The 25,713-nt window shown below is 38.9% G+C and overlaps 2 protein-coding genes across 4 annotated transcripts in view; one reads left to right on the top strand and one right to left on the bottom strand.

Annotated features, from left to right (window-relative positions):
• Window positions 1-25,713, top strand: part of btbd11b (BTB (POZ) domain containing 11b) — an 80,123-nt gene that overhangs the window by 6,635 nt on the left and 47,775 nt on the right. The gene's annotated exons all lie outside the window — the stretch shown is intronic.
• Window positions 7,658-16,945, bottom strand: LOC122835814 (trichohyalin-like). The gene is made up of 3 exons (XM_044125184.1): window positions 15,162-16,945; window positions 11,091-11,159; window positions 7,658-8,259 (listed from the first exon to the last, which is right to left on the bottom strand). The coding sequence occupies exons 1-3, from the start codon at window positions 16,815-16,817 to the stop codon at window positions 8,179-8,181; spliced, it is 1,806 nt and encodes a 601-aa protein (XP_043981119.1). The 5' UTR covers window positions 16,818-16,945; the 3' UTR covers window positions 7,658-8,178.

Here is a 25,713-nt window from a genome sequence, read left to right on the forward strand (position 1 = left end):
GTAATAAGTAAAAAGTATTTAAACCAATTGTCTCAAAAATGTTCCATATTCAGAAACCAGTGATGGTGTGCATATTTAGAATGCTTACCTTAAGATATGTGGGAAAGGTAACTGAATTAACTAAATTCTGCAGAAATGATAAAAAAAAGCACCAATACTCTGTGAAGTGGTTTACTCTGCATCCCTCCCACATCTGTGGATGAATTCAGATCCACTTTCACTCCATTTAGGTTTGCTGACATTTCTCTTTAAATTCCACTCTCTTAAGCTCCCACTGCAGCATTTCAATAAGGTGTGGACTTTGACTACAACACTAACACACCTGGCTTGTTTTCTTTTTCAATATATATTTGGAATAATTGTCCTGTTGGTAATCCAACACATAAGCTGCAGTTGTTGGTCATGTCATGTCTGATTACAGAATATGTTGGTATGGTTCTTTGGTAGACTGCAAAGCATCTTTGTGCTTCGACTCAGAACAAAGTTATGCAGCTTTCGCTGCCACGCTTGTCAGCTGATATGAGGTACTTGTGATGTGCTGTGTTTATTTGTTTCCCAAATGGAGATTTATGTTTTTGCCAAACACATTTGCATAAAATAGCCCCATGTATTACTGTAAACCTTCAAGTTACTTCACTAAACTTGTTTTTTACCTTCTTGAAGCTTATCTTATACTGTACATTTCTGGATAATGTACAGAAATTATCCATTTAATAATTTATCCAGAAATGTATTGAATTGCTGGTTACTTTCCTACAACTCACCAAGAACATTCTGGAACTTTAATAAAACATTCTGGTTCATTAGTTAAAGTAACAAAGTACTTTCCAGGAAAATCCCAAGTTCATTTCAGATATGTAGCAGTTGCTTTCCTGCTACATATCTTACCAGCCACATTCCTGGTTGTTAAAGACATATTGTGTTTTAGCTTTAGGTACTAAAAATCTGTCCATTTGGTTTCTTACATTGGCTTGGCGAAGTTGGCTAAATATCTGAAGTTACTTTTTCTTGTTTAATTTTTTCCTCAGGTGTCACCCCCCTTTGAAAAGCCCCATATTCCAGCCTTTAAATTACTTACACGTTTTGATTCAATATTTGCATCTTTCACAATCTCACAAACTGCAAAGTTTATAGAAACGATCCACAGCAACATCCTTCTTCCTTTTGTTCTGTTGCCATGAACCTGTGAAATGTTACACTGCAGAGAGGTAATTTGAGACAATTTGAACAACTGTCTTGCTGCTCTGTGGCATTGTGCTGTGTTCACTCTTGCTTTTTCTTGCCAGGAACTCACATTCGGTGTCACCAGTGTGAGACAGCGAATGCACCTTCGCATTCAACACAAAGAATGCACCTTCCTGAGGTTAACTCACTCTGGAAAGCAAAAGAGGCAAAGTGGCCACACAAAAATGGCAAATTACTGTGCTGAAGCACATCCTTTGGAAACAATGGGAACATTACAGTTTGAAGTGAGCAACCCAGGTGGGATTTCCTTTTAAAGTCAACATAAAAAATGTCAGAAAAGACAGATTTTAGATAGCATCAGGGCACATGTCGAGAGTGTGATGTGCGTGCTTTTAGAATAATTACACCACACTGTTTGTTCTGTTATAAGAGCCTTTTTCTGGGGTGATTAAGTGGAGCTCCCCGCCCCTCACATTTACAAGTCTTTTGTTGCTTATCTGTGTGTCTGTGTTGTGTGAGGTGGGCGCTTGGTGGACGTGATGTGGTGAAAGCAGGCAGACAGGAATGACTGCAGTCAGCAGCAGTACCACTCTGTACCAGTGGAGACTGGTCCCCATTATGTCTTGCAGTGAAAAATAACATATCTGTACTAAGGGAAATCCTTACACAGCAGCACACAGTTGCACACAGAAACCTGCTGCAAGCAGACTCAGATTCACACAGGACCCACGAGGGGATGTGGGATAAATGATGAGTTTCTGAGCGTAATGAGAAATGCTGATGAGACACAGAGTCTGGAACAACGAGGGAGAACACCAGCCAAGTTTACTCCAGTTGATTAAGGAGCGACAAGTGATAGAATACAGTAAGTCCCGCACCCAGATGGCAATGCCTGCAATAGATTGCACTTCGTTTTTCAATTCCGTAACAAAGCCTTATTCTTATGCACTTCAGTTCACTTTTTTATTGTCCCACATAGGGACATTCAGTGCACAACAGCAGTCAAAGACAGTCAAGGCGTAATTCACACGCTGCAACACAATTATCACACTTAATGATGATCAATATGTCAACAAGGAATTAAACTGATAGCCGTGAAAAATGTGCTAATCTGCTCCTGTAAAACCTTCCCATTGTAGAAGTTTGCTTCGTTTCTTTGTGTGTTGACATTTGCAGCTGGTGAGCTGCCATTCATTAATTCTAATCCACATTCTGCTCAAATGGTTGCAGCATTTTGCAGAGCACACACATATCCATTCACCAGTCATCGAATGTAAACTCGATGGAGCTTGTGCCCTTGATGGGAACATTGCAGTCTGGCCCAATTATGGTCAATCATGAGGTAAAAAGCTCAGAGTCTTTGTTTTAAGTCATTTTACTGCCGCAGCTAAGAATAATTCAGGAGCTTTCTCTCATTTTCATGCTTGACCTTTTACACCAACATTAGATTTAACCCACAATAGGTCTAACACTGTCAACCCAACAATTGCTTTTAAATGACCATAAATTATTTATTTACCACAAATGTGGATTAATTTTATTTTAGAATCAACACAATTCCAGCTCTTTTTAGAGTGATTTCTTTCCATTCTAGACAAATTTCATTGTGTTTTCCTTGAAGCTTACCATTACCTTCTTGTTACTCTGAATGAGCTTTTACTTTGATGAGTAACACAGCACTTCTAGACCAGAATAAATGCATAGCTAAAGTCATGAATGAATTGTTCATTATGTTGACTATGGATGAAAAATAGAAGGAAAGAAAGAGGCACAGATGGCAAGGATCAAAACAGGAAAATCCATAAGAGATGCTGTGGGTGACAGATGAGACCCAAACAAGCGGTGTCTATGTCTTTTTATAGCAAGAGAGAAAGTCTGGGCAAACAAGTACCAGCAAGTGGATTAGCTGGGTGAAGCGTCAGTATCACCATGTTCTTTTGGAGCTCCAAATACCTTTTCTTACATAAAGTGAAATGAACCCTCTTTAATAGCATCCAGTCTGGCCTGGAAATTACAGGGAAGATTGTGGTAAACAAGTTTTAGACTTGCTTTTTTTCATGCAAGTTAAGTGGAATTCTGAGAAAATATCTTGTGTGCTAAGGAAAGCTATGTGATGGTATGTATCAAGACACATATTCATTTGTTGGAGCTTTAATACCTGCGATGGACTGGCAACCCGTTCAGGGTGTACCCCGCCTCTCGCCCGCTGACAGCTGGAGATGGGCACCAGCACCCCTCTGGATCCCAACGGGATAAGGAGCTCCAATGGATAGATGGAGCTTTAATACATGAAAAACCACAAATATTTACAGGCAGACAAACCTGCTGGCAGATCTGGTAAAGATATGAAGAAAACGTCCCCCCGCTTTTTGCTAATATGATACCACTTACTCTGTCAAATTTAAAATCTGCATTATTTAGGTAGAAGTTTGCATGACATTGTTCTTTTAAACATTGTTTCATATCATACTAGATATCACAGAAGTGCTTGCTAACACTTATCAAGCTAAGAGAAAACTTCCTCTGAAAATGTCAAACTCTTCCTTTAAGGATTATTCATTATATTCCCTCTATAAATCCTTAGGTGTCGTCATCATGATCAGAGGATTACTGAAGGTGAAGAAGGTTTCTTACTATTTGCCTCCCTGAGCTGCCAATGTCAAACTTTCTGCAGGTTTCACTAATCCTTGGCTTCAGTACGCTCAGCAGTGTGGGTGCACACTTATGTGGGATTTCTGGAGTGACCGCGAGCAGATGAACTATTTCAGTTCCCTCTATGTATGAGGAACGCAGAACTATGTAAAGCTTAATAAACACTGGACAGATATTGGTTCCTGTGGCAGATATAAACACATTTCCTCCAACTAGTTTTTTTTTTGTTATGAATCACACACACTATATACCCTCTGTTTTCACTGGAGGACAGAATTATCCTTTGTCATTACAGACCCTTTTTCTGCAGCTCACTGCTTTGGATCTAAATAAACGTGGAACCTTAAAGTCTAAGAAACTGCCACATATGATTTCATCAGCGTAAACATGTCCACTCTCCATCTGGAGCACTTACAAATCAGGAGCTATATCTTACCAGGAAAAACCCCAGTTCTGTCCGAGTGTGTTTCAGTCACTTGTATGTGAAAGAGGCAGTAACAAAAAATGGAGTCCCACTGTATTAGCAAAATTGTACCAACCTCCACATATATTGGCTCCTCCATTAAGGACATACAAAAAATAAACAAAACTTTAAACAAATTGCTCTTTTATTGAGGTAGCATAATCCAACAATGAAAAACTGCATTTATTACAAGTATGTCTACAATGGATTGCTTAAAAAATATTAAATAAATAACGCAATTCAGATAAATACACTTCTTAGTGCATTTAGGATGGAGCAGTGTTTCACTGGAGAAGCTCTGGGGTGGCAGTGCTGTCTGTACCTTACATGGGATCGTAAACGTTATAGCTTCTAATTTACTCCTCCACATGTATGTGATGGCTGTGAATAAACATCCAGAGTACATATCTTCTGTGACAGCAGCGGCTTTGCTATTTGAAGTGGGGTTCTTAGACACCAAAGACAAAACTTTTGAAGTTTAAACGAATAGTTTGGATTTTTTCAAGTGGATAATTACGACTGGTGGATATTCTCAAGTAACCATTTTAGCATCTAGATTTTGATGAAACAGAAATTGTCTAAATAACAAGTAGGAGTTCATTAAAGTCTGTGGGAATTGGTTGGCAGCATAAATATAGCATCAGCTTGAGTCTGTGTCATATTTAAAAAATTCCCTCCACTTTATTTGAGTGCTCTGTCTGGATTCACCAAAAACATTTATTTATTTATTTAAACCAATTGTTTATTTTTTTTTGTGAATCATGACCTACCATGCTCTTTGTTATAGACAACCAATAGAATACATTATTGATTACATGATTTAATGAACAGTATAGTACTGATTACATGGGCTGCTTTAACATGCTTTAGATTTGGACATGAAAATGTTGTGCATGAAAACACCAAACTTTAGTCTTGACTTCATTTTTTTTGTTCACTTTCAGTCACAATTAAACTACTCCACTGAGTTTCTGATAGAACAGCAAGAAATTTAAAATCAAAAGTTGTGAGAGCCTGCTGTAGGTTGCTTGATGACATTTTAGGGTTTGTGGAAAGATTTTATTTATTTTTTGTTGCTTTCTTGGATTGTCTGATCGGTGCATGTCATGAGTTGTTTTGAAATTATTTTCCATACAAGAGGAATGGCTGATTTGACAGACATTTGAGACCTTTTTAAATGCTACATTCTTCTTCTTCAACGCCTCAGACGGCGCTTTTTATCTCATAATACCTTTCCGCCTCACTTCAACAGTCAGAAGCCCTCCAAACTAAATGTCTGAGTTTGAAAAAGGTTAAATATCCGAAGAATACTGAGTGCTTTAATGTTTCAATCAAGTGGACCATAGGTGATTGATTTGTGTGATTTTAGCCCTTTTAAACAGGAGTAAATATGGAAGTGTCCTAAATTTGCTGCTTTATGTTATGTTTGATGTTTTTTTTTTTGCTTTTTTTCCTGCACATGAAAACTAAATTAGCATAAATACATGCTCAGAACAGGGCTTATTGGTTCTTAAGCAAGTGTTAGATCTGCTGATGCAGTACCAATTCTGTTCCACTGGACCAGTATCCCATTACCATCCATGAGAGCTCAGACCACTGACCTTCAGACTATGTTTGTGTCACTGCTTACAGCATACTCTACACTCCGCTCTACATGTTCGAGTTAAGTGAATACACAGTTTTCTTTCTATTTTTTAAGAACACAATCAGCTCTGTTGCACTGCCTGAGCGATTCAGCAGAACGACTTTAGGTTTTTGTTTGTGCCTTCTTGCTTGCTGCTGTTCTGTCACTTCTCCTTTGTCTCATTCCTGCTCCCAATTTCTCACTCCCTCTGCGTTCCTTCTTCAATTTCTCATTCTTGTTTTGGTCCAGCTTTTCTATTCACTCCACATATTCACAGTCAGCCAACAGCATGACAAGGAGTAAATGCAGAGGTGAGGTAACCTTGTCCCGTCCTACATGTCTTGCGGGGCTCTAATAGTTCTGTCAATCTGAGCTTTGAAAGTCGAGGAGCCTTGACTGCGTTACATGCTGCAGAGACAGACAATCTCTGTGCATCTAAGCCATGACAAATCTCCTTTAGATCAAACTACAGTCTGCAACTGTAGTTTACAGTGCAGAGTGGGTAGAGCTGTGCACATGATGTAAGAGCAAATCCTCATATCAATATCTAAAGTGCTAAAAACAAATGATCGCTGGACGTTTTCTCAATTTCTGACTCCTACTTCTTTTGGGTTTTCTCCACCCCCATCTGAACTAGCAACATCTGGTACAGATTACCAGAGGAGAAGGTAAATGTCTATTTTGTTCGTGACTTTTTCCAGTTGGAACGTTTTTGTAGATTCGGCTTTTAGTTCCAATTATGGCCGCAGCAGAATGCAGATGTGATTACTAAGTCTTGCTTGATTACCTTTATGAAAAATAGCTGCATTTTGCAGTTTACAAATTGCACAAACTTTCTTAAACGTGTTCTAATCCCCACAACATAATGACATGAAATGAGCTAGGATTGGTAAACATTTGTGGACCCAATTCTCAGCTAATCAAATATTAATGCATTATAAAGTTGCTGCAGGGCAAAAAGACCTAAGATAACTCTTTTGAAACTATTCACAAGTACTTCTATTAATCAGCAGTTGCTGCAAGTCTAAAAATATGAAATTTAGGATCGGCATAGCGTTGGAAAAAAAACCTATGCAAGCTCAAGTAGGCAGTTAAGCATATCTCTGCTGAGACACGGTTTTATGCCAGGATTGATCTAGTTTCTTATTTAGCTGCTTTCCAGAATGTTTTTGGGCTACAACCTTTAAAATAACCTTCTCGTCTTTTCAGTGTGCCCCCTCTATCTGCGTGCATGTCTTTGCTAAACACATACGTTCTGACTTTTCATAAAATCTGCAGATTCAGCTCCTTCCCATGAGACTGTGTGGAGGTGTGCTGAAGTGTGGACGTGTTTATTTGAGCTTTAGAACAGAAACAGTGTAGAAAACAAACAAACAAAAAATTCTTGCAGCCTCGTACAAGCTGCCTCTTTTCTCTTTTGAGAACGCTCTTCCCTCTCTCCAAAGCACATTTCTTAGAATTCTGTTGCATGTTTTGTTTTTATTTATTCTTGTTCATAATTTTACAATCCGGATGAAGCTAGAGTGGGTGCAGAGAGGGGACTGCCCCCTCCTCCCCCCTTTCTCTTGCAGATACCCCCAGCCAGCCCACCCTACAGGTGAAGGAGATGTAATGGCACCGGATCATTCCTGTACAGTAGTTGATGCTTTGCATCACAAATTATTGCAATTTGAGAAAGGAGAAGCAGTGGAGGAAAAGGCTCCACCACTGTCCACAATAACACAGCAAAGATTTCACAGAATGTTTACTCTGCAGTGCTGTTACCAGGGAAACAGCTATGGAGTATTTTAGTAGCTACACTCTCATCGAGTCAATCTTGAGATCTGATGTACTACACACCTTTTATCTCGAGGCCCCCTGCTATAAATATATGTATATATTTCCCCCCTACATTCTTCTGGCAATTGTACACAGTAAATTGCATCAATTACCCTTGTGTTTTTTCACATTTTGAGCTTTTACAACCAAAACCTAAGTCGATTTTAGGATATTTTATGTGACTGACCAATGCAAGCTGCAACTTGTGTCCTTCCCTTGTATTTAGCTCAATCATTAATTTTGATTAGTTTCTCTGTCCGTGGTAAGGAATAGTATTGCAGCAGCGTGATGCTGCCACCATTACATCACACAGTAGGAATTGTACGTTTTAAGGTGAGGTTCAGCATTAGTTTTCATCACACAGCGCTTTAGCTGTATAGATTTACCTTAATTCCCTTGGCTGCTTCTCAGATTAATGCTTTTCTTGCCTGGTTGGTCAGTTTAGGTGGAATGTCATGTTGTTGAAGGTCTGCCATTGTGCTGCACTCTCAAAGCTATCTCTGACCTTCACAGTTTGCTATTGGTAAAAATTTAAATAATAGATCAATCAAGTCTATTTGTATAACACATTTCAACAACAAGCCATTTCAAAGTGCTTTACATCCTGAAAACATAAATGCACATCATAAACTCATCATATTGTCAACAATTGTGAAGACCAGTAATAGATGTTGCACTTAAATCAATACATTTCAAACATGGTGAATTCCATGGGACTGGAATTTTCCCTTTTCATGCGAAATGCAATATATAAAAACACTTCAAACTAGACATTACAGTAAATATTGGGTCCCAGAAAATGTCTACAAAAAAAACAAAAACATATGTGAGTTGAAGATTATCTTTTTCCCTATTATTTCCAAGCATTGCTGAAAACAAAAACTCAACATTTGGTTTTTGAAGGTTAGAAAGCTGTGCCTCTGGGCCTTCTTCATCATCTGCAGAAACTTTTATTGTTTTGGACACCTAAATGAAAGATAATTTGGCCTAAACAGACTAATAATTAATCCTGTTTGTTATGCGATGTTTGTTCTCAGTGCTTCTTTCAACCAGTGGAGAATTATATTTTTTGTTGCTTGTATTTCTTTTGCTCCTGTTTGATTAATGTTTGTTTCTTGGATTCCCATCTTAGCAGCCCTTCTGTTATTAAAGTTTTATCATTTGTTCAGCTTCTTTATTTGAGTCCCACCGCATCAAACTGTGGTAAAAAGAAGAAAAATTGTTTTGCATACCTTCTACAATATTACATATGTTGCTAAAATTACTGATTGTACCCTTAAAAATCATTTCTGTTCATCTGAGGCTCAAAGAGGCCTTTTTGAGCTGCTTCCAATGCAAAGTGGGTAAACTCCAAATGCTGGAAACAACAAAATCTTGTTATTTTTATTTTGTTTTCACATGTCAGGGTGAATCTACCACAGGTACATTTAATTAACAGCGGTAATTTCTGGGAAACACCCACACTACTATCCAGGACAACTGTGAATAAAGGCCACTACGAATGACTCACCCACTTTTATAATTTTCTGTTCTTTTAGCTCCATCAGTTTCTCACTAGTAAATCAGAGCGCGCTTTGACTCATACGATGGAGAGGAGTCGAAAGGACGAAGAGCTGCTAGTGTTGTCTACTTGGCACAATGTTGCGTCGCTTTGCAGCTCGGACCCGTGCAGCTGGAAGTCTGTTTTGTAAAGCGCAGGATGAGCCTGTAGAGGATGAGCTGCAGAATTGAGCGAGAAGATGGTCCTCGCCTTGAGTAAATCTCCAAACATACTAAAAAATGCATGCTGGAAAGAGTGTTGGTGAGGCAAAACTGTTTACTGGAACTGACTCGTTTTGGAGGCAGAACTTTGGTTCGCCCATCTACTGTTTTAGACTAACTAATCGAATTCCACGCACTACCAGCTGAGTCCCTGCCCAGGCTTTCTGATCTCCAGTTGTAATCGTTAAACGTTATTATACGTTGCAGTGGAGGAACGCAGCACCTCAGTGTGCATAAATAAAAAAGCAAATCGTCCCACATGTGCAAAAGTGAAAGAAAGATTTTTTGTCATCGTGCAACTAAATTATTAATGGTCCATAGGCATTGATTCCTAATTGCAAAAACCTCTTCCGGTAATTATAACCTTCTGCACACCTGCATAACCTTTATAAGAAATTAAATTACACTTTCACCCAACTGCACAGTTACACCCCGAGCATGAATTTTTGCGCTGCAGCATGTGCTGCTTGCTTTGTGAAATCAGTCATGAAGACAAAGATGTCGGGATAGAGGAAGGAAGAGGAAGAGGCGGAGGACAGGATGTGAAAAAAGGTGAAAACATTGGAAGCGAGAGCCTGAAAACAATAGACTTTATGTTTTGTTGGGATCCAGTGTGTGCGAGAGAGAGAGAGTGTGTGTGTATGCGCTCATGCATGTGTGTCTGAAGTGCGAGGGTGAGCTGTGATCTAAAGTGAACTATTAGGGTCGACTCTGTTGTAGGGAAAGCTGTGCCATTCACTTTCATCTTCCTGTTGCTCGACTGTGGCTTGTTGTTGTGTAAGTGGTGCCTAAAAGTAGCGCTGCCAGAGCAACTATGATGTGGAATACTTGGAAATTTGAATGATTACAACTAAGAGAAAGCCACAAAGACACAATGATACACCCAACCACTGACATGTGTATATGTGTAATGGCAAGTGCCTTTGCAAGACGGAAAATCCAAAGACAGTATCTAAAAAGAGATTCTGTTTTCTGGATATAGTAGTATTTTTAGTCTGAGTTGTATTGCCCTTACATACCCACCAGTTCCCACATTGCGCTGCTGTAACATCTGGATAAACCACATGCCAAACACTTGCTACATACAAACTAATTTCACACCCAAACTGGATCCCTGTAGAAACTTGTTGAACATTTCTACAAGACATCCTGGTGACTTTTGCTCTCTGTTTTCACTGTCAGATGCTCCTGCAACTGCCTGTAACATTATTGCTTCATGGGTCATGAGACCTTATGTAGATGTGTTTCCTCATTACAAATCTATTTGTTTACATGGTTTTGCAAATGAGAAAAGAAAATTGTGGGTACTTAACTTGATTATGACATTTCAAGCTGATTGTCTACTCTGAAATAAAAGTTTTAATTGTTTGCTCCAAAACAGCACTTTTTGTTATTATGCTTCATGTGGGAACTTTGTCCATAGTGTAGCGCTAAAAGTCTTCCAGAAGCATTGATTTCATAGAGTATTTCAGCTTTATTGAATAAAATGAGGTCAGATTCAAGGTGATAAAAAGCTGACAGCTTTGCTATTTCTCCTCTCAGAAGGATCTTGATCAGTAGCGGGAAAGAGTGATACAGAATATTTACCCCTGTAGTCATGGAGCCCCTCTGGTTTACAGTTAAGGGTTGCTGGAGTGGAGATGATTCAAGCCCAGACTAAGGAACCAGGCAGATAAAAAAAAAAATAAAAAAAATGAATAGAACAGTTTTGTTTTCATTATCAATTGCACAAGACATGAAACGTATAGGTTCAAATTGCAACAACCGAGAAAGAAGAGACAATACAACAGAGCAAAGCTGACTGACACCAAAAAATACAGATATAAAGGCATTGTCACACTTTGGACCATATTGTACCAACTCAGCACTGTTTGATCTCCTCAGCCTACCTGAGTATTGTTTAATATGTCCATTCCTTTAAAATAACTGTGTACTTATGGTGGCTGCTACCTTTAGGGACAATGCACATTGTCACAGAGCTGAAATCATCTATAACTGGTTTCTCGAGTACAACAATGAGCCCAATGTACTTCGGTGTCCTCCACAGTCACCAGAACTCAATCCAGCAGAGCTCCTTTGGGACGTGTTGGGATGAGAGATTCGAATTATAGATATGCACCCGATAAATGTGCTGCAAATGCAAGGTGCTTTCATGCGAGGATGGTTCAAAACCTGATGTTTTGCTGAAATGCCACAAGCGGTTTTGAGTTTTCAGTGTAAATAAGAGAAAACAAAAATCGGCACTGGCAACATGTGCCTAATAACGTGGCAAAAACAAATGAGTGAGAAAAACATGAAAATGTCTTCACATTTAGAGCCACATAGATCTCCAGATAGATCACCACACATGGCAAGAGAGGAATCAGCGTGACAGCAGCTGCCTTTTTAATTTGTAAACAAAACCAGGGAGCAATAAGCTGTGTAATTTGAACACATTTATCCTCTTTGTGATGCAGACCCAAGCAAATAAATCATGTCCGAGTTGCAACAGAAGGGAATGTGTCTCGGAGGAAAGAAAAAGGAGAACAAAGTCTGATCAGTCAAGGACAGATAATATCTCCTCCTAATGATAATGACACATTTCTGGGATTTGCTTTTAAACTTTTCATCTTACAGCCGAATAGTTCGACTGAGTAGAGGAATGTGCTCAACTTAGTAATACCAGATAAGGTTAGTCACTTTAGAACTAAAGTACTGAAAAATTATCTTTATTGCTGTGTCATCACATTATATTTCAGACTTATTAGAAAAGTAGTTTGTTGTTCATTCCTGTCTCCCGTGTTGTAACCCAGCTCTTCCTGTCCTTGCTGACTCACAGTTGTTTTGATTAAGATGACAGTCGTCTCATATTGACTTGCATTTCACACCTCAGTTTCATTAGTTTACAAGTGACAGCAGGAGACTCCTGTAAGCGCAGACTTTAAATATAAAGCAAAGCTTAGATGTCTGTCACGCTCCATCAGATTCTTATTTTGTGATTTTAGGAGCTTGAAGCTCCTCTGCACTCAGTGGGTAAAAATTGGTTTGAGCTTTCACAGTTAGGCTGAAATACAGCTACGTTTTAGGCTATAAGATTTTTTGTTTCTGAATGATTTAGTCACATGCAAAAGAAATCTCGATCTATCTTACTTCTAAAACTAACCGTCCCAAGAAGAAAAATAGTCATCTAATAAAGAGTCACTCTCCTACTGGCAGATCCCCAGAGGAGCTGAAGCATCATTAAGGAACGATTAACGTATGTTGAAGTGCACTTTGAAAACCCAAGTCACTTTATTTTGTTCTGCTTATGGAACATAATGTGACTGCAGTGGGTCTTTGTTGAGCGTAGCGAAAGTTAGATCTCATTCTCTCTTAAATCTTCTACAGACGGACACAATTTGACCACCGGAAAGTGATTATATGAATGAAACGAGCCTAAAATGAGAAAAGCACTGAGGTGAGGTCTGTTAGAGGTGTAAGGAATATTTCCATAGTTTTCTCCAGGTTGTTATAAACTACATGTAGCTTTAAAAAAAGTATTATTTTAACTCTGTGGCATGGTGATGATAACATGATGATGAACCTGTTACCATTTTTTAAAGGCTAAGTTTTGGTAGTTGTTATTTTTTCCTGTCATCCGTCTCAATGTGGACTGTGGTGAATTGAACATTCAGCCCTTGTCTTGCTTTATCAGCCACTACTTCAGTTTATGTTCTCAAATGTGTGACTGCACTGTCAAGTTACATTTCCCTACACTAGCCAACTTAAATAATAAAGAATAAATTCAACTAGAAAATTTCGGAAGAAATTTAAATGGGGCCTGCCAAAGAGCGCCTGTCGGTCTGGACCCGGCGTTCCGACGCTGAAAGTTAGCGTCTAAGAATCGATTTCTTCCTGGAGTGGAAATAATTTCTGATAAAATTTTCTGTTTTCATACTTTAATTGATTCTTCTTCTTTTTACCTTTTCTACAGGTTTTCATGTTAAATTGCACTTTTTTGTTAAGGTTGTTATATCTTGAATCTGTATTTCTAAATAAAGACTAACAGAAAGATCACACGGTAACTTTTATTTTTGATAAAAATGTTTTTTTCTTATAACAAACAAACCAGATAAAACAAGTTTGAGCTTCTTCATGGTCCAGAGTATTAAATTATGATTACAATTATAATCTAATATTATGTACAGATTAAACTCTAATCTTCAATTAACACCCTGGAACCTGAAGAAATCCAAACCTGTTAAATCAGCTTTTTTCTGTTTGGTATAAAAACAAAAACAGGATTTATCAAATAAAAACAGGAGAATGGACTGAACTTGTGTTGATCCTTGCTGGTCATGTTGACACTCAAAGCGCTACAGTCACATTCACACGCAGGTCGGGGGGCAACTTGCCTCTAAGTGCCCTGGGGCAGCTCAACACGTGGCTGAGGAAGCTGGAATCGAACTTACAACCTTCTGGTCACAAGACGACCACTCTACCCACTGAGCCACAGTCGCCCTAAAACAGCCACTGCATGATCCTTTTGCTAATCTTTTTAAAACAGTTTAATGAGCTACAATTCAGTGCAATTTAATATAAAAAGTGTGTAGAAAAGGTCAACTAAAGGTCAAACCATAACAGCACAAGTACAGTGAAAATAAACAGAAATCATTACTATTAAAAGAAAACATTTTCATTCTTAAATCAATACGTTGCTATAAATATTGAGCCCAGTGTTGTTTAAACCAGTGAAGGGAAAAGGGCTAACGTTCAGCTAATTCAGTTAATTTGACCAGTTTAACAATAAAACTGAACGTTATTGTTTGGAGTCTCTAAAAGTGTTTTGGGTCGATTTGCAGAGACCAACTGACCTGACCGACATGTTTTAGGAGATGTGGGGGGAAACCGGAGCACCCGGAGAAAACCCACGCAAACACGGGGAGAACATGCAAACTCCACACAGATGGTCTCTGTGAAGACACAGCGCTAACCGCTGCACCACCGTGCTGCCCACGTTTTTTCCAATTGAGTTGGGAAGGGATCTATTTTCTAGTTTGTCAAAGGGGAAAAACTTTTAAAATTTGGTCTTGACGGACCGTCGCATGGCGCCCCTGCATGCGTTCGATTCCAGTCCTCGGTTCGACTCCTGCACGTCTTTCTCCTCCTCTAAATGTCACAATCAAGAACTTTAGACATGTTCATCTGACCAGTTAATCTGACCAGTTCAACAATAAAACTGGACTTTATGGATTGGAGTCTCTTAAAGTGTTTTGGGGGCGATTTGCAGCGACCAACTGACCTGACCGACATGTTTTAGGAGATGTGGGGGAAAACCGGAGCACCCGGAGAAAACCCACGCAAACACGGGGAGAACATGCAAACTCCACACAGATGGTCTCTGTGAAGACGCAGCGCTAAACGCTGCACCACCGTGCTGCCCACCTTTTTTTCCAATTGTGTTGGGAAGGGATCTATTTTCTAGTTTGTTAATGGGGGACAAAACTTTTCCGTTTTAAATGTTAAATTTGACGGAGCGTGGCATGGCGCCCCGTTAACAGAGGCTACAACCTCCATGGGTTCGATTCCTCTTTTCCTCTCTTCTCTAAATATCAAAATCAAGAACTTTAAACTTGTTCTTAATCATCTTCACTGTTTTTTTTTTTTTCATGGCTTTTTCAATTGCAGCATGTTTCGTACCTTTTTCCAAATTGAAATTTTTGATTTTTTCTTTTTGCCGTCCTGCTTGGTTTGAGTGTCTGGATGATCCAATTCCTCCAGGACGGTTTTTGCAGCGATTTCGGTCTCATTTGTGGGTTCTGGATCCGTTGAACAATCTGATAAAGGTTCTGCTGAGAGTTCCTCTGATGAAACCTCTGGACTCGAGACTTTAACTGGGTCCACTTGGCTCTGTGAGTCTTCCGCCATCTCTTTGGAAACTGTGTTGGGTTTTGGTTGGAAATCGACTTTCTCATCTCTCAGCGTGTCGGGCTGCAGAAGATCCTCCTTTGCTCCCTCCAAATCAGTTTTCCCACCACTAATCTCCTGCTGGTGTTGTTCTGCTTGTTGTTTGAGGGCAGTGACATAGGTTTCATACCAACAGTTTAACTCCTGGTACAAACCTTTAACATTCTCCAGCTCAGCCTGGGCATTTCTTTCTTTCTCCAGCAGGAATTTGATCTCTGTTGTTGTGTTCTTTTGGAGGACGGCATATTCGGTTCTCAGGTTGTCCAGAAGTGCCTTGTCCTCCTCTGATTTGTCAAGAAGAGCTTTTCTCTCCTGCTTCATGTCTTCCTGGTATGTTTCAGCTTGCTGCTTCAAATGCATAGTGTCTGTTTCATACCTGCTTTTTAGCTGTTCGCATGAAACGTGAACCTGATGCAGTTCATGGAGCATCTGCTCCTCCCTCTTTTGCCGGATTTTGATTTCTCTAGACATTGTTTGGAAGAGCTCCTCCTTCTCTGCTCTCAGGTTATTGATGAGCTGCAGATTTTCTTTCTGTCTCTCTAAGTTGGCATCTTTCTCTTGTCTGATCTCCTGCCAAAATGTTTCCATGTCTTGTTTTAGTCCTGAAATTTCGCTTTGATAGTTGCAGTTAAGTTTGTCGTATGAATTTTTGAGCTGATACAATTCTTCCTTCAAAAGTGTCTCGCTGTCTTGCAGGACTGCGACCTTTTGTGACATATCCTGAAACATTTTGTCCTTTTCAGCTCTCAGATTCTCCAGCAGCCGTTGTTCCTCCCTCAGCCTTGCTTCATAAAACTTTTGTGACTCGGCCTCCTGCCTCACCAGAGTAACTTCGGCTTCATACTTGGAGCTCAGCTCCTTGTATGAAGTCTGGAGTTGATTCAGTTCTTCTTGGAGGGCCTCACTTTTTTTTCTCTCAGCCTGTACTTCAGCTAAAAATGCTTCCTGGCTGAGGAGGTGGGCCACCTTTAACTCCTCATATTCTTGTTGCAAGGACTTCTTTTTCATGTATTTCACATTCTCGTGAAACTTGGGAGCAATGACCGCAGCGTGAAGGACTGCTGGATCACTGGACTTGTCTTCTCTCTTTTCTCTCTCTTCTCTCTCTAGTTTCTCTAGTTCCCTCTTTACCTCCTCGGCCTCATTGAGAAGCCTTTCTCTGAGAGCTTCCTCCTGTTTTATCTTCAAATCCATCTCTTCCAGCTTGGCCTCCAGGTCGGCCATGCTTTGGTTGTCTTCTAACCTGGCATTCTCCATTTCCAGGCAGGAGTTCAGTCTTTGGATTTCCTCCTGTGCAAGAGGGAAGCTGCCTCGGGGGTTTTGCTGGACTCCCCTTCTCGCCTGGGGTCCCATCATTTTGTTGCGGTAACTCTGAAATAGTTGAAACATTTCTCCTAAATACGATCACTAAAATTGTCGATTCGTAAACTACCTGAAAGAGCTTTGCGCACGTCTGAACTGGTCAGTGTTATTGCAAGCAATGAAAAATATGCAGAATTGTGTTACATACAATTCTGCAGTTGATGACATCACAGACTGCATCGCCAGTGACATCACAGAGTCTTCCATTGCTGGCGGTGTGACATCATTCCACCACCAACGATCTTCGTCTTTATTCTTGTTTACATTCAAAATAGTCCATGTTTTTATCCCAACTCATTTCTGTTTTGGGCCAGATCAAAAATCTTGCACAGCAAGCCATTGCAACCTGAGAGGAAAAGATAATATAGGCTGATATTACGGCGCTGCACTCACCTGACAGAGATATTGGGGCTTTTATTGGGAAATTTCCATTAAGCTTTATTTAGAAATTACACACTAATCCTGTGTGTAACAATGGTTTGTTAAAATCAGTTATAAAATGCCCAAAACACAAGTAGTAGTGCTACACCAATATAGAAGGATTTTAGTTCTGTGCCAAGAACTGCATATTTTTCCTTAAATCTTAACTCTTTGAGATTTTTAATAATAATAATTTTGGTTTATTTCTGCCAAATAACAATATTAGCTGCATGAAAAAAGCCTGATAGTAGAGTTGGACTTTGTTGAACATAGAAAGATCTTAATCTTTCTATGTCTCGTATATTTGCTGTATTCGCAAATCATCTTACAAGCTTTTCTAAACTGAATATGTTTTGCTGTATTTGGCGATCGTCTGTTTTAGCCCTGTAATGATAGATCCTTAACCGTCTTCCACAGCTCATCTCTGGGGGTTCAAACCGCAGCAGCAATATTATCACTGCAGATGCAGTTCAGGATGAGCGGAGCTTAAAAGCGCCCTGGTTTCTTACACAAGTGTGTCATATCACATTATGTGATCAGTGTTTATAAACTGAGCAGCTCTCAATTAGCCATGTATGTCCTTGCAAGCTGCTCTTTCACACTCACCGCTGTAGCTGCAGGGGACAGAGTTAATTCGTAATCATTAATTGCTCATCTGTCTCTAAACCAGTGTGGATTTCATTCGATCGTGTGGGCTTTGGAAATAAAAATCACCCCATGACATCACCACTCAGCACCCCTTCAGACTTATTCAGATGAGACAGCAGAGTGAGCAAACAAGGACCCATGCGCTTGAGGTTGTGGTCATATTGGTTTTGGGGTTTTAGGCCTACAGTGTAATGAAGGAAAAAGGGCAGAGGGCCAGATTTAAAAAATAAGAAAATAAAAAAATTCCACGAGAGCAGTATTCCAACAACAAGACATCCACGTTGTAGGCTGACAACAGAGTTTGACAGGGAGCTTTATTTTTTTATTTTTATCCCTTGGCCAAATAAGTAAAAATATGCATTAGGACTCATCCATTTAAGAGCAAATTTAAGGTATAGCTTCATACGTTAGCTGTAGCTGGTGCAGTGTAATCTTAGTGTAAAATCCTAAAAAATGTTCCTGAGAGTAATGATTATTTCATTTTGCACTGAGTTTTTGAAAAATGTTTCACATCTTCTTGTCTTCAAATTTATTTCAATATAGAAAGGCAGCATGTCAACTGAAAATACTCTCAAGCATACTACATATATTAAAGTTAACATTTATAACATAACATATATATATATATATATATATATATATATATATATATATATATATACATATATATATATATATATATATATATATATATATATATATATGAATGACATTGATAAGTATATGATCGCCCTACAAGAACAACAGAAATTTGTTGCAGATTGCAGTAATCAATATCTGTTTTCCAAACATTCTTTGCTTTTCTGTCCTATATTTAATACTTATTTCTGTAAATGGCATGCGTACATGCTATTTGTTTTAGATTTTTCCTTGATGTTCTTCTCCCCAAAATAAAGTAAAACCATCATCAAATTTAGACACTGTTCATTTTTTGTAAAGTGAGCGAAACAAATTCAGCACATAATCAAATAAGTATTTCTCCCACTGTGATGGGATTGCATTTTTTCTGTGCCAAAATCTTTTTTTTTTTGACAACTTTGAGGTTCAAAGGCTCAACAGTTTTCCAGCACATAATTTTCTCTCAAGATGTTGATTGACCCTCGTTAAAATATAACTAAAAAGCAGAAAAGGTCAAAGCCTATAATTGCACCGTCGTTCCTTTTGTCGTTTTAATTTGTGTGTGCAGTTTCATCAAGTCGCTTTTTAAATTCTGACACATAATTTTACCTTCTTTTATTTTTGGGATGGAGTCACAATCTATTATCTTCATGTTTAAAGTTGAAGGTTTGTGGATGCTTGCACTTAACAAGCATCCATAAAATAAAGATCTAATTTACTTCATTCTTTTTTCCTTTTGATGATGGTGTGAAAATGCCAACCTGAAATGACTTCCACTTTCAGTTCTTTCATTTTTTTTCGTATTTCTCAGTTCCACTTTTTTATTTTTGCTAAAGAAGCAGCAGGCTCCAGATTTGTAGTTTACCTAGTCTAGCAGCGCTTTGCAAACAGTTCAGCATTTCTGCTGTTGCACAATGTAAAAATTCTCCTGAAAACTGTATAATTCTTTTGATTAGAACAACATGAGACCGTGATATTGAATACTAGGAACGTGCCTGCCCCATTTCTTTGTCCAAACCTATACCTGCTGTGTTTTTTTTAATTATCGTTCTTCTGCCACAGTCATTTTCACCAAAGAAACCAGAGCCAAATTATATTATCAAGACCAATTTCCTCCAGAAAATGGTCTTGGTTGGCTGGAAGTATTAAATACTAAAATAAGAATCATTAACAGATGCTTGGTTTGGAAGCAGACATACTGCAACTGCATGTGTGAGACGCTCGTTTTGGACAGGTTACACAAGCTATAATTGTAAAAGACCTGTGGATTACATCCTTGGACAGAATGTAATAGCTGGGAATATTAATGGATTTTGGCCACAGACCAACAGGTTGTAATCTCAACCAGAGCTCACTCTTATTGAGTAAACAATAAAATGCATTTAATGTTGTTTTTACAGATACACTTTCCCAAAAGATTTAAAGTTTTGCTAGACAAGTCATGAAGTGTAATTCTTGTGACACAATCATTGTAGTTTTACTGATATTTTCGTGACAGAAACTCCTTTCCTCTCGTTACAGCGTTTACACAAGGTTTGGAGTGACTTTACTCAATTTTTAACCTACAACTGTGAGGAAACGATATGAAATTTGTGCCTCAAATGTCTGATTTCACCAATTTTAGTAATTTTGGCCTCCGAAGGGACAGCAGTCTGAGTTGCCAGACCACTGACGTTGAAGCAGTAACAGTAAAAGAAAATCTGTAGTAAAAGAAACTTTGTAGCATGTAAAAATGGTCTTGGTTGGCTGGTTGGTTCGGACAGCCGATATCCAGCAACTGAGGCTTCAGTAAGAAAACGGTTGCACAGTCAAAAACACACTTTTAAATGCAGACACAAGACCAATGTTAGTTCTTGCTGCTATTAAACAGAAACTATGTACTTGACTTTTTTATTACGCTGCTTTAGGGAATAGATTCCTGAACAAACGTTAAGATAAGAGTGAGTACTTCATTTGCTTAAGGAGGAGACAGTTCTGTGGAGATCAAACGATCTCGCAGCCAAAAGGCTGGGCATAGAACTGCAAACTGAATTACCTACCTGTTGTGTTGTGGTGGTGTCAGGTTGCCCCGAAGGGGGAAAGGAGATTAATATGTCATGCTGTGTCTCTGATCTCTCACCCTATGTGCACTCGTAAACAGTCTGTGCTGTGTCACCTTTGCTCACAAGCTTGGTTTTACTCAGCTTTTGATCTCGCCTAACTTATACGGCCGGTAAAATGAAGGCTTTTCAAATAAATTTAAATTATTGCCAGAAAATATTTTTTCAACTTCTTGCTTTCATGTGGAAGTGAATCCTTTTGTTCTGAATCATTTGGAGGAAAAATAAAGAAAACAAAACTCTCCTGTTCCTGCAAACCATCCAGACTTATAACAATTTTCTATTCCAATCGGATCTCTAGCTGTTTAAGTTGATCACAGTGTTCGATTAACTTGCATTGCATCGTTGAAGGATCATATTATGAATGTTCAAGTGCTCAAGGATCCACACAAAGATTCAAACGTAGGAGGTTCATATCACTAAGTGGCCGGAGCAACAAAATTATGGATACAACAGGACAGTCCAACGTCATAACAGAGCAAGTAATAGTCTAGTATCTAAAAGTAATCCAGAGGACTTCAGTTCATATCCCTAGTTTGATTTGTTGTTCCATTTTTATCCAAAATGTGAAGGTTTTCTGACCAGAAAGGTTAGTTTTTTTAAGAGAAAAAACAGTGTAATCCAAATAAGATCTGTGTTCCAAGTTAAAAAAAGAATCACGCTTGACTGAAAATTTAAATTATATCAGTGACCAGAATGGAAACATCAAAATATTGAAAAAATTAAAACATTACAAGGAGGAACATTTTCATCAAAATGTGACAGCGATTTAACTTTTCAAAAGGGACATTTCCATATCTCACTTTTGCCAAGAGAAAATCATCAACAAAGAACCCTGCAAACGTTTCCATCAAACTCGGAGAACAGTTAATTTTTTCTTCTGTTTTGCTGAAAAACAACCTGGAATTTTAACACATTCTTAATGGTTTCACATCAAGCCGTCATCACAAGGAAACTACTATGAAAATTTCTGGTTACGAAACTGAACAAAATGCTGTAAACATTCAGCCTGTCTGGGAATTCACCAACTCTGACATTATAAAAATGAATCCCGCCATGCATGTACGGTGGCTTCCTGTCAGCTTAATTGGGTGCAAAACAGGAAAGGTCTCAAACTATTTGTGTCAGAAAAGTTACATTAAAAAGATTCTGGTGACAAATATTTTCTTCTGATACCTGAAACTGTACAGAATAGAATAGTTACTCCAGTGTGATACAATTAATTTATTCACTAAGGCAAAGCAGTCCGTCCGTCTGTCTGTTTATCCGTCCATCCATCATTTTGCATACTTATCACTGCTGGTTCCTTTCTTCAGTAGTCATCGGGCGAGAGGCGGGGTACACCCTGGATAGGTTGCCAGTCCATCACAGGCCAACACACACAAAGACAGGAGAAACAACCATACACACACACATACACACACACACACGCACACGTAAGGAGAAATTAGAGAGACTAATTAATGTTTTTGGACTGTGAGAGGAAGCCGGGGTACAAAAGCAAACTATTAGCTGCAAATTATGCAAACTGCTGGTTATTTTTTAATGATAAGTAAGTCTATTAGAAGAAAAGGTGAAAGTTCCCACCTGCTGCCTCATCCTGCCCTCCCTGAAAGGCCTGCAGGCGTTTGAGCGTTTTGTGTTTGAGAAAGGGCAGGAGGTCTTCTTGCACCTGGACACCCTGCAGGTCAGAAACTGGACACACCTAATAAAAAAAGCTGAACTGTCTCAGCCTACCCTGTGTTTCTTTTATCGCTTTCTTTGTTTTTTTGTTTTTTTTTAGTAGTCTACACGTTGAAAATGCAGCCTTGCAGGTGCCATGGCTGGTGTCAGATTTCATGCTCCCTGCAGGCGACTGGATAAATCACTTGAATAATTTCACAGATGAAAAGTGTACAGCCAGAAAAAAAAGGTCACCCTAGTTCAGCAGTAGCCACTGAATGTGCATTAGCATGATTCTCTGAGACAGAGAGAAAACAGAGAATCTGAGAGTTTGATTTCTGTACTAGATGGAACAATTTTAAAGGTGTGCGAACACAAAAAAAAAACAACAATCAAATTTCCTCTTATATAGCACATCCTTTCCTTCGTTTTGGTTGGAATTATTATTTTTTTCTTTTAATGTGGTGGGAGTGGAATATGAAAGAAAGCCTGCAGTTCACATGCTGTAGTCATTAGCTTGAATGGAGAGAAGTTTATAGCTTCCCACTCCATTACCAATCCAACAATGTGCTCCGCTGCTCTTACTCCCTCTGCGCCGCTGGTGGATTTGTCTATGGACATTTCTGGTCAATCAGTGCAATGTTCTGGATGGGTGAAACGGTAGTCTGTCAGCCCACTGATTTAGGCTAGGCAACTTCTCCAGGCAACTTTTGGGAGGGAGGAGCTCTTCATCCTGGAATCTCTAACTGGATGGCTGCAGGCCAGTGGGTTCAAGAGCCTCCAGCTCCTGATGTCATTGTGGGTTTTCTGGTATCAACACCCCCAAGGAAATAGCTCAGCTATAGTAGTTTATTTCGGCAGGGCAACTGTAAGTCGCAATGGATCCCTTCATTTTTAAGAGACTTTCTTTGTGCTCGTGTCCCATTTTAGCCAAGCTAAACATAGTCTAAAGAACTGTAAATGAGAGACAAATGCTGTCTGAGTTGTGATAGGGGTTTAAAACTCTGATTACAGAGGTTGACAGTAAAAGCCTATTTCTGTGCTGCAAAAGTTGCTGACCCACAGCTGACGAGGACCGATTGTGTTTCACATGCTCCTGGAGGCGTTCTGTCCTGCTCCCACAGCGCCACGGCAAAACACATTATCACATTTTACACCCAAAAAGCTCTGGAACTGAGCTTCACCCTTCAGACTATAAGTTTGTCTCTTCTGTGTCTGAACTCGAGCATCGCAAGGTCATCACAGGAAACACACAAAGCCCTTTGCCGATGATTGATAGTCACTTCCTGGCAGCATTTCCATAATATTTGATGGAAGTGGAAGTGTCCGTATGTCTCCTAATCCTCCCAAGTCCACTGGCTGTCTGTCACTGCCTCAGAGTTGTAAATGGTGACCTTTTTTTTGACTCGTTTGTTCTTCACATTAAAATGCATTATAACTTGTGTACTTTTTTAACAGCCTTCTATATGCAAGATTTTCAGAGAAACTTCAGTGTTTGTTAATATGAAACGACAACCTTTTCACACTTTCATCAATTAATTCATATCATTTGAATTTCCAATGTAGCCTTTGTGTGTTTTTGTAATACAAGAAGTAGAAGTGTTTGCAAAGTTACAAAAGAGAGAAGAAATAGTGTCTTTATACTTTTACACACATTCCTTATTAGTTGTTTTCATACTTCTGTTTTTATTCACAGCTAAAGTTGGAATATGGTTGGAATACCCTCAAGGCAAAACTTTCTTGTTTTACCTTGTGCACGCAACAGTTAAGCACACACAAAAAAAGTTGCAGGCCAGTGCATATATTATGTATATAACACTAAAATGCTTGAGGTGCGATTCATGCCTGTACCTGCCCACAAAGGGGAGAGGACTGAGAACACTGAAAGCAACAATTACACCACACATTTAAAGGTGGCGCCAAACACAAAACCAGTCAATGAAAGAGTAGATCAGATCATTAACAGAGGGAGAAAACAAAAGCAAACTTATTTTTGTCTACTACCACCCAATCTGATGCTGTAGTAGAAAATGCAAATCTCTAAATGGAGTGTCAGACTCATGTTCACAGACGTGGAGATGCATGTTTAAGCCTCGACACAATGTGTAAATACAGCCGTTTAGAGCTTTATTTTGATTGAATTGAATAAATTCTTATGTTGTGTTGCATCACTTTGTGATACTTTAAGTAAAATGTATTATTATTATTACTATAATACATCCAACTCCATGCCATGGTATCACTGCTCCCTGACAGCCACACACCTATGCTACTGTTAGCTACTGTTAGCACAAACATGCAACACACCCACTTGCTGCAGGTGTTTTTTTTTTTTTTTTTGCTTATACAATTTATTCTTCCTTATATGGAATCTTTCAAGATTATTTCCTTTTAATTTCTCAATAAAAGGAAAGGAAAAACTGTGATGGGATTTTTTTTTGTTCTGTTTTATCACAACTTGTATTTTTGTAGTGCCAGAATAGAATTAAATATTTATTTTATCTTTCCAGTCTAAAATAAAAAACAAAAAACAAACAGTCATTTTGTGCATAATAGATTTGGCATCCATTTTGATCTTTTCTCCCTGTTTTTCAGGATGAAAAGCACACAGCTCTTACAGCTGAAACACAGTGACACAACACAAAAAAACACCAACGGGACGTGAACACGTTTTGTTGTGATGGCATCTGTAGCTTGGTCTGATTAACCATCAATCAGGAGACTGCTATGTTTGACAGGAAGTCAAATCAACACAGCAACTCAACTCTTGTCTGACTTTTTTGTCTTTTGTTCATGAGTTCAAAAGACTTCCTTGCATGTCAAGATGAAGATAATTCCTCTCATAATACTGTCTTTCCTCTGTTCTAACCAAGAGTAAATAATCACCAACACCATCCTGTTGGGCAAGTCATGAATGGCTCACATGTATTGGCAAGTAAAATATCCCTGCAGGAGAGGAGAAGCACTGGTGTCACACAATCTGCTATACTGACATGAGTCCAGGCAGTCTTACCATTCACAAGCTAATGATAAGGTCCAAAGAATCTTTGGTGCATTCAGTAAACGGTTCTTACATAATTACTGAATTGTGTTTTAGTCACGTTGCTCAAAGTATATAGGCCATTAAAGTAGTGCTTTAAAAATCGAACACTTTGTTCTCTCATTAGGGCACTAACACAAAGCCGCGCCACAGTCTCTCTTCATCTAAATTAACTTTATTGATCATCTGAGCTGGACAGGGATCAGAGAATTATCAGTCAGGCTCACTCACGCATCATCTGATGCTATTTTGTCATTTTGTTCAGAGCTGGAGGATTTATTGAAATATTTATGCATCATTTATTCATAATTTATTTGCCTTACAAAGCAATTTTTTTTTCTCTTTTTGTCTATAGCTTTTAGCTTTTATCCTCATTTAGCTAAAGATCGATTCTTAATTAAACACAGAGCAGCTAAAATGTTTCGTGATCTGGGGT

Source organism: Gambusia affinis, linkage group LG08 (assembly GCF_019740435.1).
Source record: "Gambusia affinis linkage group LG08, SWU_Gaff_1.0, whole genome shotgun sequence".
Taxonomy (NCBI): Eukaryota; Metazoa; Chordata; class Actinopteri; order Cyprinodontiformes; family Poeciliidae; genus Gambusia; species Gambusia affinis.